The 12,017-nt window shown below is 63.3% G+C and overlaps 1 protein-coding gene across 3 annotated transcripts in view; it reads right to left on the reverse strand.

Moving 5' to 3' along the window:
• Ap3d1 (adaptor related protein complex 3 subunit delta 1) overlaps positions 1–12,017 on the reverse strand; it is a 51,545-nt gene that overhangs the window by 2,958 nt on the left and 36,570 nt on the right. For all 3 annotated transcript variants that reach the window (XM_015503610.2, XM_048813688.1, XM_015503611.2), the window contains 18 exons: positions 10,911–10,960; positions 10,151–10,199; positions 8,802–8,947; positions 8,401–8,549; positions 8,088–8,318; positions 7,122–7,353; positions 6,225–6,370; positions 5,638–5,779; positions 5,000–5,071; positions 4,319–4,394; positions 3,953–4,161; positions 3,499–3,572; positions 3,004–3,175; positions 2,175–2,246; positions 1,734–1,856; positions 1,275–1,421; positions 963–1,010; positions 232–421 (listed from right to left, as the gene is read on the reverse strand). In XM_015503610.2, the coding sequence (XP_015359096.1) occupies positions 232–421; positions 963–1,010; positions 1,275–1,421; positions 1,734–1,856; positions 2,175–2,246; positions 3,004–3,175; positions 3,499–3,572; positions 3,953–4,161; positions 4,319–4,394; positions 5,000–5,071; positions 5,638–5,779; positions 6,225–6,370; positions 7,122–7,353; positions 8,088–8,318; positions 8,401–8,549; positions 8,802–8,947; positions 10,151–10,199; positions 10,911–10,960 (2,328 nt within the window). The remainder of the gene's footprint in view (positions 1–231; positions 422–962; positions 1,011–1,274; positions 1,422–1,733; positions 1,857–2,174; positions 2,247–3,003; positions 3,176–3,498; positions 3,573–3,952; positions 4,162–4,318; positions 4,395–4,999; positions 5,072–5,637; positions 5,780–6,224; positions 6,371–7,121; positions 7,354–8,087; positions 8,319–8,400; positions 8,550–8,801; positions 8,948–10,150; positions 10,200–10,910; positions 10,961–12,017) is intronic.

Genomic DNA, 12,017 nt, shown 5'->3' on the forward strand with positions numbered 1-12,017 from the left:
GCTGACTCCCCAGGAGAGGCCATGGACACGGAGGCAGAAACAAAGGCCTGCTAGAGTCCCAGCCTGGACCCTGACTGGCTTCTCTGCCTCAGGCCGCAGTGCTGAGGGCCTGCGAGACCCCAGATGCTCGAGGCTTGGGCCGCTGCCGCCACCAGCACCCTGAGGTCTGGGTCACGATCCTGGCCCCCAGGGGCTGAGGAGAGAAGGCCATATGGGGGGCAGGCGGCTCACCAGGTGGCAGCTGGAAGGGCACGGGGACGCCGTCGTGGACAGAGGAGCCCTCTGGCCGCGCCATCTTGGTGTTGAGCGAGTCCAGCACACTGAGCTCCATGTGCTGCAGGAAGCTGCTACTCTGGTTCTCCAGGATGACGGACACCGTGACCTGGCTGTCCTTCTGCAGGCTGGCCTGGACATCATACGTCTGCAGGAAGCAAGCCCAGGGACAGGACTCCTGAGGGCCGCCAGCTTGTTGCAGGGCAAGGAAATTGCTTCTCTGCCAACTAAAAGCGATCCGTGCCCAGCGGGTGCAGGGTGGGGCAGGAGGCGGGGCAGGGGTTGCCCACAGCCTGAGCCTGCCGTTTTCTGTTTCCAGCACTGGGACTGACCCAGGGAGCTGCACCACCGAGCTACCCCTGAAGCCCTTACTAGTTGAGGCAGGGTCTCAGTTGCTGAAGCTGGCCTGGAACTTGCTGTCCTCCTGCCTCAGCCTCCCAAGTGGCTGGGATGATGGGTGCACCCCTGGACATCTTTTGTAAGCACAGGGCTGACCAAGGGCAGCCTGGCCACCGGTAGCATGTCTATGACATGCACTGGAAGTGAGGTCTGTCTCACAGCCTAAGTGCCACCTCCCTGGGAACATCTGGGAGCCTCTGGTGGCCGGTGGAGTTGCCATCTGTCCCTCAAGACTTCCCCACCACTCTCTGCCCCAGGGGCCCCCGCCCCCTAGAAGCACCATCACTCACCATTTTAATGTAAGAATTCTCGGCAAGGAGGCAGTAGCTGGACATGGGCTGGGAAAGAAGGACTTGGTCAGTGTGGGTGACAAGGACCTGGGGCTGTGGTGCTGCGTGGTGCTGCCTGGGGCTGGGCGTGAAATGCTCTGCGGAGCAGAGGCTCCAGGTGGTGCCCTTGGGTCTAACTGCAGGCTGCCTCCAGCCCCTGGCCCACCCCACCCTCAGCTGCGCCCATGGGCAGGCTTCCAGAACCCTCTGGGTCTCTCCAATCAGTGGAGGTCGCAGGAGCTCCTCGGGAGGGTGACAGCAGGAGACCCTCACCGGGAGGGGCTCCTCCTCAGCGGCGCCGTTCTCCACCGGCTCCCCCGCTGCCACCTCGCGTTCAGGCGGCTTCTTCTTGGACTTCTTGTCTCTGGACCGGTGGTCCCCCTTCTCCTTCTTGTGCTGCTTCTTGTGCCTGGAGTGTTTCTGGACCAGGGAGAGTTTGGGCTCTGTCCCTGGACTTCCCCCGTGGGTGGCTCACCCAGTGGGTGGACCTCCCAGTGGCAGAGTGCCTGTCTGGTGTGGGGGCGCCTGGCTTCGGGCTCAAGCACTCGGGGGAAATGGTAACAACAGGGACAGAAAGACGCTGTGAGACTGGGCCACGGGGGCCAGGCCGGGCAGACCGCCCACAGGCCCCAGCAGTCCTGGCCATTCCCACGTGGCCTTGCACCCATGTGTACTGTGCCCACCACCCTGCAGCCTCGGGGCTGCACAGCTGCCAACCGCGTGGCACCTCACCCTCTCTGTGTCGTGCTCTGTGTCACGCTCGGCGGCATCCTCCTCCTGGTCTTCGGGCTTTTCTGTCCTGGGACCCTCACACTCTTCCTTTGCAGTAACGACAGCGTTCACACCGGGCTCCTCCTGCAGGGAACCAGCAGGTCACCAGGCTGCAAGGGGGTGGGCTCAAAAGGGAGACAGGAAAGCTTGGGGACCACCCTCCAAGTGACATGGAGACTGTGGACCATACCCTGCCTCATTTCTCCCTGGCCAACCACGGGATCCCACAGGGTGGGCAGCTGCAGACACCAAGAGGCCAGGAGGTGGGGGTGCAAGGCCTGGCCAAGGAGACCCCAAGTGCTGTGCTCCAGGCTGCACCCACACCCCCACATGCTCCCGGATAGTGCTGGGGTGAGACCTGCAGACACGTCAGGGACAGCACAGACCCCATCAGCCTCTTACCACAGATGGGCCCGGGGCAGGGGCAGTGGCAGGTGGTGGGGTGGTGGACAGCCAAAAATCCAAGTCCTCGCCCTGAAACCACAGGAGACAGGTTGTTAGCAAAAGCAGGATGGGCCATGGGGGAGGGTACAGGGCCAGCAGGGCTGGCCTTGCCCTCCAGGGCCCAGAGTTGTCTGCCCTGCAGCTCCTGGCACACCGGAGCAGGCACAGCCCCGCTCTGGCTCTTGCTCTAAGGCCCAGGAGGACCCATGTCCAGACGTGCTCCACTTCCAAGGGCCCAGATGCAGAAGCCCACAGCCCCAGCTGTCAGCTGTGAAGGGCGGCAGGTGGCCCCCGCCCAAGTCCTTCAGAATCCGCCCACTTTAACCAGGCGCAGAGCAGAGGCCAGGCCGGTAGTCCCAGCACCTTGGGAGGCTGGGGCAGGAGGATCACAAGTTCAAAGCCAGCCTCAGCAGACTGTGAGGCACCCAGCAACTCTGCAAGACCCTGTCTCTAAAGAATATATAGAAAAGGGCTGGGGTGTGGCTCAGTTAAGTGGCCCCGGGTTCAAGCCGCGGTACCACAAAAACAAAACCCCACCCATTTTCTACGTGGATGCCCACGCGGGGCGTTGAGCAGCACCCTGTCTGGGTGGCGGCAGGTCTCCCAGGACTGGACACAGGCGCCTCTCACTGTCACTCCTGCTGGCCCTGCATCAGTGAGGTCCTGCACTAGGTCCCCACCTCCATGGCCTGAGCCTGACTCTGAGGGCCACTCCCTGCTAATGCCGGCTGCCCCGCTACCCACGACCTTGGGGCTGCGGGGAGGCCGAGCCAGCCGGCCAGCGTACCTTCTCCTCCTCCTGCTTCTTGTCCCTCTCCCTTCCTCTGTGCTTCTTGTCCTTCTTCTTAGGCTTCTGGCTCTTCTTCTCTACCACAGGAACGTCCTCTTTTGGGGGTGACTTTGAGGCCTCCGCATTTCTGTGTTTCTGGATGGGAAGCTTCTCGCTGTCGGCTAAGGGCCTTGGGGGGGAGGCATGAGGTCATGAGGTGCAGCGAGCCCCATGGTGCTGCCAGCACTATGTGGTCCTGCAAGGTCACAGAGTGGGGGTGCTACTCCCGTCCCAGCACCCAAGAAAGGCCTGGTTGACCTGGCCTCCAAAGGGCCTGCCCCGTCTCTCCCTGACATCTGTGAAGGCCGTGTGCTCTCCTGCCAGGTCCCTGGGAGCGGGCTCGCAGCTGAGGACGCGGGTTGGGTGCTGGGGGTTGGAGGGCCCACCCATCACACTGCAGAACCCAGCCTGACTGCAGCCCGCAGGGCACCAGCAAGCTGACCCCCTGCTCACCTATCCAGGTCAATGTCCAGGGCCCGGTACGGATCGTTGGGGTCTTTGTCATCCTCGTCGCTGGGCAATGCATTCTGGGGGAACAGAGGAACTCAGCATCCAGTTAACCAGCAACTGCAGGGCCTGGCGGAATCCAGCCCGAAATAGCAGACCTGCCTGAAGAGTCAGGTCCACCCCCACGAGGCCACCCACAGCAAGCAGTGCCACGTCTCTACAGGGGAGGACATCAGAGCCACGCGCCCGGGCTGCAGGGTCACGGAGTAGACACATACCCCCAGGGAGGCCACAGAAGGGGCTCTGGCCTCACGAGGCAGGTGTGAGGTGGACACTGTTCTCTCTGACACACAGGACAGCGCTGACTTGGTGGCCACCCTCACACCCAGGAAGACAGCAGCAGGGGAGGCTGGAGCTCTGGCAGGGATGTGGCGTCCCTGTGCTGGTAGGTGGGGCTCACCTCCGGCATCTCCTCGGTGACAATGTCCACTTGCTGGGCAGGGGTGATGTCCTCCTCGCTCTCCGTGGGCAGTGAGCTGTGGCGGCGGTGCTTGCCCTTCTTCTCCCTCTCCTTCTCCTTCCTCCTCCTCTTTTTCTTGTCTCTCTCTAGCCTCTGCCGGTGCCTGCGCTCCTCCTCCAGCTTCACGTACTGCTCTGACGTGGGCAGCCCTGTAGGGCGCGCACTCAGCCCGAGCCACGCACTTCACCCATCCACGACAGGAGCCGGCCTTGTGGGCGGCCCAGGGATGAGTGGGGGACTCTGCGGGGGGCAGCGGGAAACCCCCGGCCCATGTGACGTGTGTCACCTGCAAACCAGCACACTTGCCTGGGACCTTCAACGGAACCGAGAGGTCGATCTGCACTACGGGGATGTGCTCCACGCCTGGCGCGTCTTGGTATCTCTGGAAGAGCAATTCATGGCGTCAGCGGCACGCTGTGGGGGTCTGGGGGTGGTGGGCATGTGTGAGGAGAGCCCACCCCAGGGACCAGGGACAGGAGCCCAGCTCGTTTTGAGCTGTGCGTCTTCCTGCAGACGGGAGGTCTGGTCACATATGAGGTCACAGAAATCAGAATTCTCGCCTACTTTCCCTCTGCAACTTTCCCCCAAACTGAACGGTGACATGTGCTTAAGCCCAAAGCAAGGACCCCCACAGCCCCAGGGTGGCCAGGACCAAGCAGACACAAGTGGCCCACTGAAACAGCCCAGCAGCTCCTCAAGGTTCTAAAGTCACCGAGGACCCACTCCACTCCAGGAGCTGCCCGCGAGACCAGCGCCTCCTGTGGGCAGCTGGGCACGCTGAAGGGGGGTGCGACCCCCTTTCCTGCAGCACCAGAAGGACCACATGATGGGCACCCTTCCCATCCAGAGGCCTCAGCTCTGCACCCTCCCTTGGCCCCGTCGGAGTCCCGCAGCCTGTGGCCCTCCCTGAGCAGCCTACAGGACGCGGTCCACTATCCCACGGGAAGTGTGCTCCCAGGACGGGGAGGCTGTTGGGCCCAGCCTCACCTTCTGTGGGGATGGAGAACTCTTGATGTAGAAGGGGTTGTTGGCCTGCTCCTGCTTCCGGGCCTCCCGGCGCTGTAGACACAAGACACACGGACACAAGTGGAACACAGCGGGGCGTCCAGGCACTGGGCCAGATCCAAGGGCCCCCAAACCCCGTGGGAAGCTGACCCGTTTTTCCTACTGTCAGTTTTACCAACAAGGAAACCATGGCCCAAGCGGGGCAGTGTAGAGAGAGAAGTGCTCAGAGACGGGCAGCGCCTGGCCTAGAGCGCCCAGCTCCTGGGGCAGCGCCAGGACAGAGACCCCGTCGTGCTGGCCTGTCCCCAGCTCTCACCCAGGAAGCTCACCCTGAGCACAGGGTGCAGGTGGAGAAGGGCTTGTGAGAGGTCGGCTCCTGCCCCCATGGAAGAGGATGAGGTGGGAGTATAAGCTCAGGACAAAGGAGGCCACCAGGTGGCCCGTGGGCAGTCAAAGCCCAACCCTCACATCAACTGTCCACTCAGTGCCCCTAGGAGGACAGCTGGACACGGCCTCCTGGTCTGACAGGGTCAACCGGAGGACTGGCTGTTGGGAGCCTGTGCTGAAAGGGACACCTGTCTCTCACAGAGCCCGACGAGGGCCGCCCCTGACATACTCACCCGGGCCAGCTCCTCCTCGTCCACCTCGGGCGGCCGGTGCCGAGTGTGCCTCTGCTCCTCCTCGTGGAAGATGGCCTTGGGCTTCTCGTCCTCAGACTCGCTGTCCGAGGGTGGCTCATTAATCCAGGCGTCCAGGTCCAGGCTGTGCAGACAGGGAGGTCATGGCACAGCCACCCTTGCGGCGGCCACTGCGGCACCTGAGCAGTGGGGGCCGCGTGTCCAGCTGGTGGCAGCCCTGAACACCAGCACCCGCCATCCCCACAGGCCAGACGAGGCAAGGAACCGCTGCCCCTCAGGAAAGAGGCCAGAGGTGGGAAGCCAGAGCAGGGCCAGGAGCCAGGTGACCCTGCCATCTGGCACTGACCCTGTGCCCTGGGGACCCAAAGCAGCTCAGGTCACTCTCAGTCTAGGGGAGACAGGGACAGGCACAGCCAGCCCTGCCCAGTGTGGCCTAGGCTGCCACACCCCACCAGCCACACAGCCCCCCGCCGTCACCCCCCTGCGCCCCTCCTTCCCAGGGTGCATGCCGGCCCCCAAGGCTAGTCAGACTCGCCATGCGCCCTGCCCCCTGCTCCCTGTGTGCTCACCCTTCGGGCACCGGGACCTTCTTTTGGGCTTTAGGGGCCACTGGGTTTAGCTCCCCAGCAAAGAGGGCACTGAGCTCTCCCGCCACAGGCACACCCTTGGCCTGTAGCTTCTGCACGTGCTTGACCAGCTGCAGGATGCAGGACGCCTAGGAAAGGAACAGCGGTGACGCAGGGCCCTGGGGTGGCCCGGCCCCCGGGGCTGGTAAGGCCTGCCCACTCCCTGTGGGAAGCCACTGGCCAGATACCCACCCGTCTCCACAGTTGTCTCTTTAAGGTGTGGGGATGGTGACAAAAGGGGGCTTCGCTGTCAGTGAAAGTGCCCACAGACAGCCACGCTGCCTCCCGGGGGGCCCTGTGACAGCCCAGCTGCACCACCTCTAGCTCAGGCTGGGACACAGATGGACAAGACAGCTTGGGCTCTCTTGGAGGTCAGTGACCATACATTGAGGGACACAGCTGGCCCTGTCAACGCCAGGGCACACGTCTGTGTAGAAGTCTCAAGTACACCTGGGCTAGGCCTCCTTGGCCATCAGGCAGGCGCTGCATACCTGGCCCAGCAGGGCTGACTGCCCGCACTACGGACGGCACTGCAGGCCCCCCACTGGACCCCACGCCTGGGCCGCCATCCACACCTCGTGGTCCTGTTGTGCCAGCACTCAAGTAGCCGGCTCCCACACGAGGCAGCAGATGCCCCTGGACCCTGGTGGCCACCTCCAAGGTGGCCATGTCCTACTGTCCTCCCTGAGCCCCAACTGGGAAAGCCACAACAGGGGTCTCACCAGGGAGCTTTGAAAAGGGATAAGACTCCATGCAACCTGACCACTGCCAGGGACAGACACCCTCAAGGCTGTGCAGGGCTCTTCCAGGGGCTGGACCCTCCCCCAACTCCAGCCTTACCCGCTCCTGCACCTCCAGGTCTGCGCTCTGCACAAACTGGGGCAGCCGCTCCACCATCACCTGGGTGACTTCCTGGGCAGCCTCGGTCTCCCCTGCCTGCTCCTTCTGCAGCAGGATGGATGCGTACAGCTTGACCACGTTCTGCACATACACAGCCTGGATGTGGCCAGGCAGCGTGGTGACCTTGGGGCGCAGCATGGCCTCGAGTGTTTGGTGGGGCTCCTGCAGGTGCCTGGGGGACACAGCCACAGTGAGGGGAGCCACGCATGCATACAGGGAGAAGCCGGAAAGGGCTCGCGCCTCCCAGGGCCACACGGAGAGCTCCACTCCCTGGGCCAGCAGCAGGGCTGAGACGGACTTGAAGAACCAGGAACCATAATGGCATGTCACGGGACACAGCCGACAGACCACGGCCCAGACAGGACGCTCAGAGCGCAGCCAAGAAGACAGACGTGCAAAGGAAAGAGAAGCCACGCCCTAGGGACTGGCCACCTGGGAAGTTCCTGGGCCACAAGGGGAAACTCAGAAGTGCCCAGCAATCACGGAGACAGGCCAGGCCCGCGCCCTGGCTCGCTGTCTGCGTCCCCTCCCGCGATCAAACCTTCCCCCCATGAGAAATGGCAGAACCACACGTCTGTGGGCCGCGGCCCTTCCTGGGAGTCCAGAGGTGAGGCACCCTCACTGAGCTGCCAGGCCCAGGGCAGGGCAAACAGTGCCATGGGGGTTGGGCAGAGAGTGGTCAGGGGCTGTGGGGACAGGGACAGGACCCTGCAGGGGCAACAGGGCAGCAGTGATCCCATCAGGTATACAGATTTCTGTGGCAACTCCCGAGTCCCAGCTGATGACAAACCCACACTTCAGCGGAAGGTCGAGCTAGGCGGGCACGGCAAGACAGCCAGGGGACGGCTATGCTGGTACATCCCGGTATCCCTGAGGCTCACGGTGTCCACTGCCTGCCCCACTCACTCCGAGAACTCCCCGCAGATCCAGGCAGCCGCGTAGAGCACCTCGCAGATCCCATTCCGCTGAGTGCCGCTAGCCACCAGGTGGGCGCTGTCCAGCAAGGCGGACATCTGTGACACTGCAAACCGGCGAATGGCCTTCACGCGGATGGCCACGTCGAGCATCTGGGCAGCGATGAGGTGGCCGTGGCGGGTACCCTCCAGCCGGGTCAGCTCCACCAGGATGCTGATGTACCTGCAGGGAGAGCCCGTGAGAGGCGCCCCAGGGACCACAAGCACCAGCCCATGCAGGACACCAGGGAGGCGTGGGCACGGACCACTCGAAGTTGGTGATGTACTGGTAGTTGGACTGGCTGCAGATGTCAATGATCTTGGTGAGCAGCTCGTCTCGGTAGGTGGTGCCCTCGGCCTTGTCCACGTGGGTCATCAGCTTCTTAACGATCTCCATCAGGTTCTTCTTGGACACCTAGCGGGGGAAGGCGAGGGTCTGCACTTAGCAGGCATGCACTCCCCCAACCCAGCGGAATCTGCAGTCGACACTGGGCAGCCTCCCCCCCAGGACAGGGGCCAAGGAGGAAGCCCAGCTGGCACACAGCGGCTCACCCAGAGCCTGTCCCCACCATGCCCGAAATCCAGACAGGCCCCTGGCCACCATCTAACCCTGCCAGGGCCCGTGAGCCCCATGTGCCCCCGGGGCTGGCACAAGGTTGAGGCGCACCATCCCGTAGAGCAGGTCGAGCGCCCGCAGCCGGATAGACTCGTCCTTGTCATCCAGGCACTGCAGGATGAGGTCCTTGTGGGCCTGCACAGACTTGGGATGCGTCCTCAGGATCTTGGACATGGCCAGCAGCCCCAAATACTTCACTGGGGGGAGATGGGAGCCGTCAGCCATGGAGAGAGAACGTGATGCCTCGTCGACCCGGCAGCACCTCCCAGCTTTGTGGCCCTCCCCAGGAGACAGGGCCAAGGCTCCACAACACGACACAAGGGCCTTCTGCACAGTCCACGGGAGAGGGGCCTCTGAGCGGGACAGGGGAGGAACTCGCAACCCCCACCTGCCCTCCAGTTCTAGCAGCCATTACTCTCCATCCACGACAAATGTCGCCTACGCTCCCATGCCCATCAGGAAGCACAGGGATTTGTGCCCCATCCAGTGCCCACAGGCCCTGGTGTTTACTGCCCACACCTGACTGGCCCACATTTGGCCATGGAGAAGAGAGAGGCCAAGCCTGAGGCCATGGGGCGAACACGCCAACTAAACCAGGAGCTTGGGAGGCAGAGACAGGACGTGGACAAGTTCAAGACCATCCTTAGCTACTTAGCAAGGCCCTGTCTCCAAATAAAAAATAGGAAGGGCTGAGGACGTGGCTCAGTGGTTGGGCACTCCTGGGTCCAGTCCCTGGGACCAGCAGAACAAAACAGAAACCGAGCTGCAAACAGCAGCCTGTCCATGGGCACGGGCCTGCAGCCTGCTGCTGTGGTGAGGTCTCACTGCCCAGGGCCCGCCTGCCCAGCCACAGGGGTTTCTGAGCCACCGCAGAGATGAGCAGAGCCACAGAGACCTGGGGACCACAACCCCAGCCCTAGGGAGTCATCTGAGCCCAGGTGCCACATGGTACCACTGAGCCAGATTCCTCAACAGAAGCCCCAGGGACAGTGCGGGCAGCAGAAAGGCATCATGGCCACAGCCCTGGGAGCCCATGCCACCTGTCCTATTGAAGACGACCCAGCCCCCCCGGCTCTGCCCACCTGTGGAATCTCTCACTACCCGCAACATGGCACCTCTGGTTCCCTGGGCTGGGCTGCAGCCGTCAGCCTGCAGACAAGTGCACAGGGCACAGCCCACAGAGCCACCGGAGGGCCTGGCCCGAGCACACAGGTCCAGGGGAGTGCTGCCCAGGCCCGGAGAAGGGGCAGCATCTGTCTTGACGCTGGTGCTGCTCTGTTCACAGAGTCTGTGCAGGACCCCTGGCCTCCACAACCCCCACCCCTCTTCTAAGGCTCCAGAGGCCTCGCTCCCCAGAGTCTGGAAAGCAGGAACAGAGCCTGGAGGAGAGGGCGACTTACAGTTCTGATCCGAGTCTTCTATCAGGATCCTTAACTTCTGAACACAGAGCTGAAAAGAGGACAGCACCTGATTCCGTCTCCACAGCAGGGTGAACCTGGCTGAGGCGGGCCCGCCCTACCCCCATCCCACCAAGCTGCCCGCCTCCCCTGAGGCCAGGGCCCTTCTCCAAGGGCCTACTCAGCAGGATGGCAATGGGTCTGCAGGCACCAGGGCAGGCAAGCCAGCACGGACCACATGGACCCTGCCAGCAAGAGACCCTCATGGGCCAGCAGACGTGCGCCAGGCAGACGTGCGCCAGCAGGATGGGGCCTCTGGGAAAGGGCTGGGACACAGTGGCCTCCTTCACCTCAGCGACCAAGACAGACCTGAGGTGACTACCCAGTGATCCCCAGGTCAGCCAGGGGCCCGGCAGCCCAGAGCTCCGAGGCACTGGGCAACGGGCCCATGACTACAGGGATTGGGGGGAGTTCAGCAGCAGGATGGCCATCTTCTAAGTGACAAGAAAGGGACACCCCGGGTGCAGCAGGTGCCAAGAGCCCCCAGGGAGCTCCGCTGTTGATTTAGCTCGGGGGCAGATTGCAGCAGCTCTGCCTGTCACTGGGAACACAGGGCCACAGTTCCCTCAACACCTCCGTGTGCACTACAAAGGTGCACAGGCCCAAGCTGGGAGTGGGCACACGGCTCACATGGAGAGACGTGCTAGGTGGGTGAGGGTGATGACGGGCAGAGCCCACCCCAGAGCAGGGTGCTGGCACGTACCTGGATGCTGGCACTGTGGCTGGGCATGCCAGAGGACAGAGAGATGAGCACTGCAACAGACAGGCACGTCACCCACGGCCAGCAGCGGAGTCCTGACACCCGCCCTAGCCCAGGGGGTGCTGACAAGCAGGGCTGCTGCCCTGGGAACCATAGGCTCAGCAGCTCTGAGCAGCCCAGAGCCCACCCCAGAGCCTGAGGCTGAGGCTGGCCTGAGCGTCTGGGGACCGGGCCCTGGGGACTCCACCCCCCGTGACAGGAGGGGCTCCTGGGCCTGAGCCGTGGGGCCAACAGTGTGGCTTCTGCTCAGCCCCTGGGTGCCTCTGGATCTGGGATCTCAGCACGCGCCAGGCAGAGGGGCCGCGTGTCCCCCACTGACCCCAGGCGCTGGGTCTCTGTGAGCTCTCAGCGACTTTCCACAGGTGTGTTGTGGGGACCAAGTGCACCCTGTGGGACTCCCTGGGAGGAGACTGGAGGCCCTGCCTGGTCCCCAAGTGCCCCCACATGCGGTTCCCACCTCTGACTGTGCTCTGGGTCCTGTCACTAAGAACCGCAGCTGGGAGAACGGCCCGTGCTGAGACCTGCTGAGACCTGGGGACCCCAGCAGGCGCCAGGCCTGGGGGTCTTTGAACCCCTGATCTTGTTTGTGACTTTAGGCTGCCCTTGGTCCTGGTCTTGCCCTTGGCCAATTGTAATCACATGAACCAAAAAAGTAGATCACAGCCCGAAGGGCATCAGTCACTCCCATCCAGGGAAGTTCCACAGTGTCAGGCCATGGCCCCTTCCTGACTCCAGCACAATCACCCAAGAGCCATTGCTCCAGGCGCGCCAGGCCCCTCCTGCAGCCGGAACTCCCCACCTCATTGTCAGGGCCACTCGATTCCTTGGCCAAATTCCCCCCTCCCCCGGTCTGCCTATGCCTCACCCCGATGCCCTCTGGCCCTCCCTGTCCGTGGCGTGGCCCCACTTCTCCTCTTGCCAGCACGGAATGCGCGTCAGTGTCTTATGACATCACCTCAGGAGTGTGGGAGGCGGCCACCGGCACCACAGCCAACACCAGAGCTTTCTGCCCCCGCCCACGGCACCCCACTAGGTGGGCACCGAGACTCG

This window comes from Marmota marmota, unplaced genomic scaffold, assembly GCF_001458135.2.
Source record: "Marmota marmota marmota unplaced genomic scaffold, marMar, whole genome shotgun sequence".
Classification (NCBI taxonomy): Eukaryota; Metazoa; Chordata; class Mammalia; order Rodentia; family Sciuridae; genus Marmota; species Marmota marmota.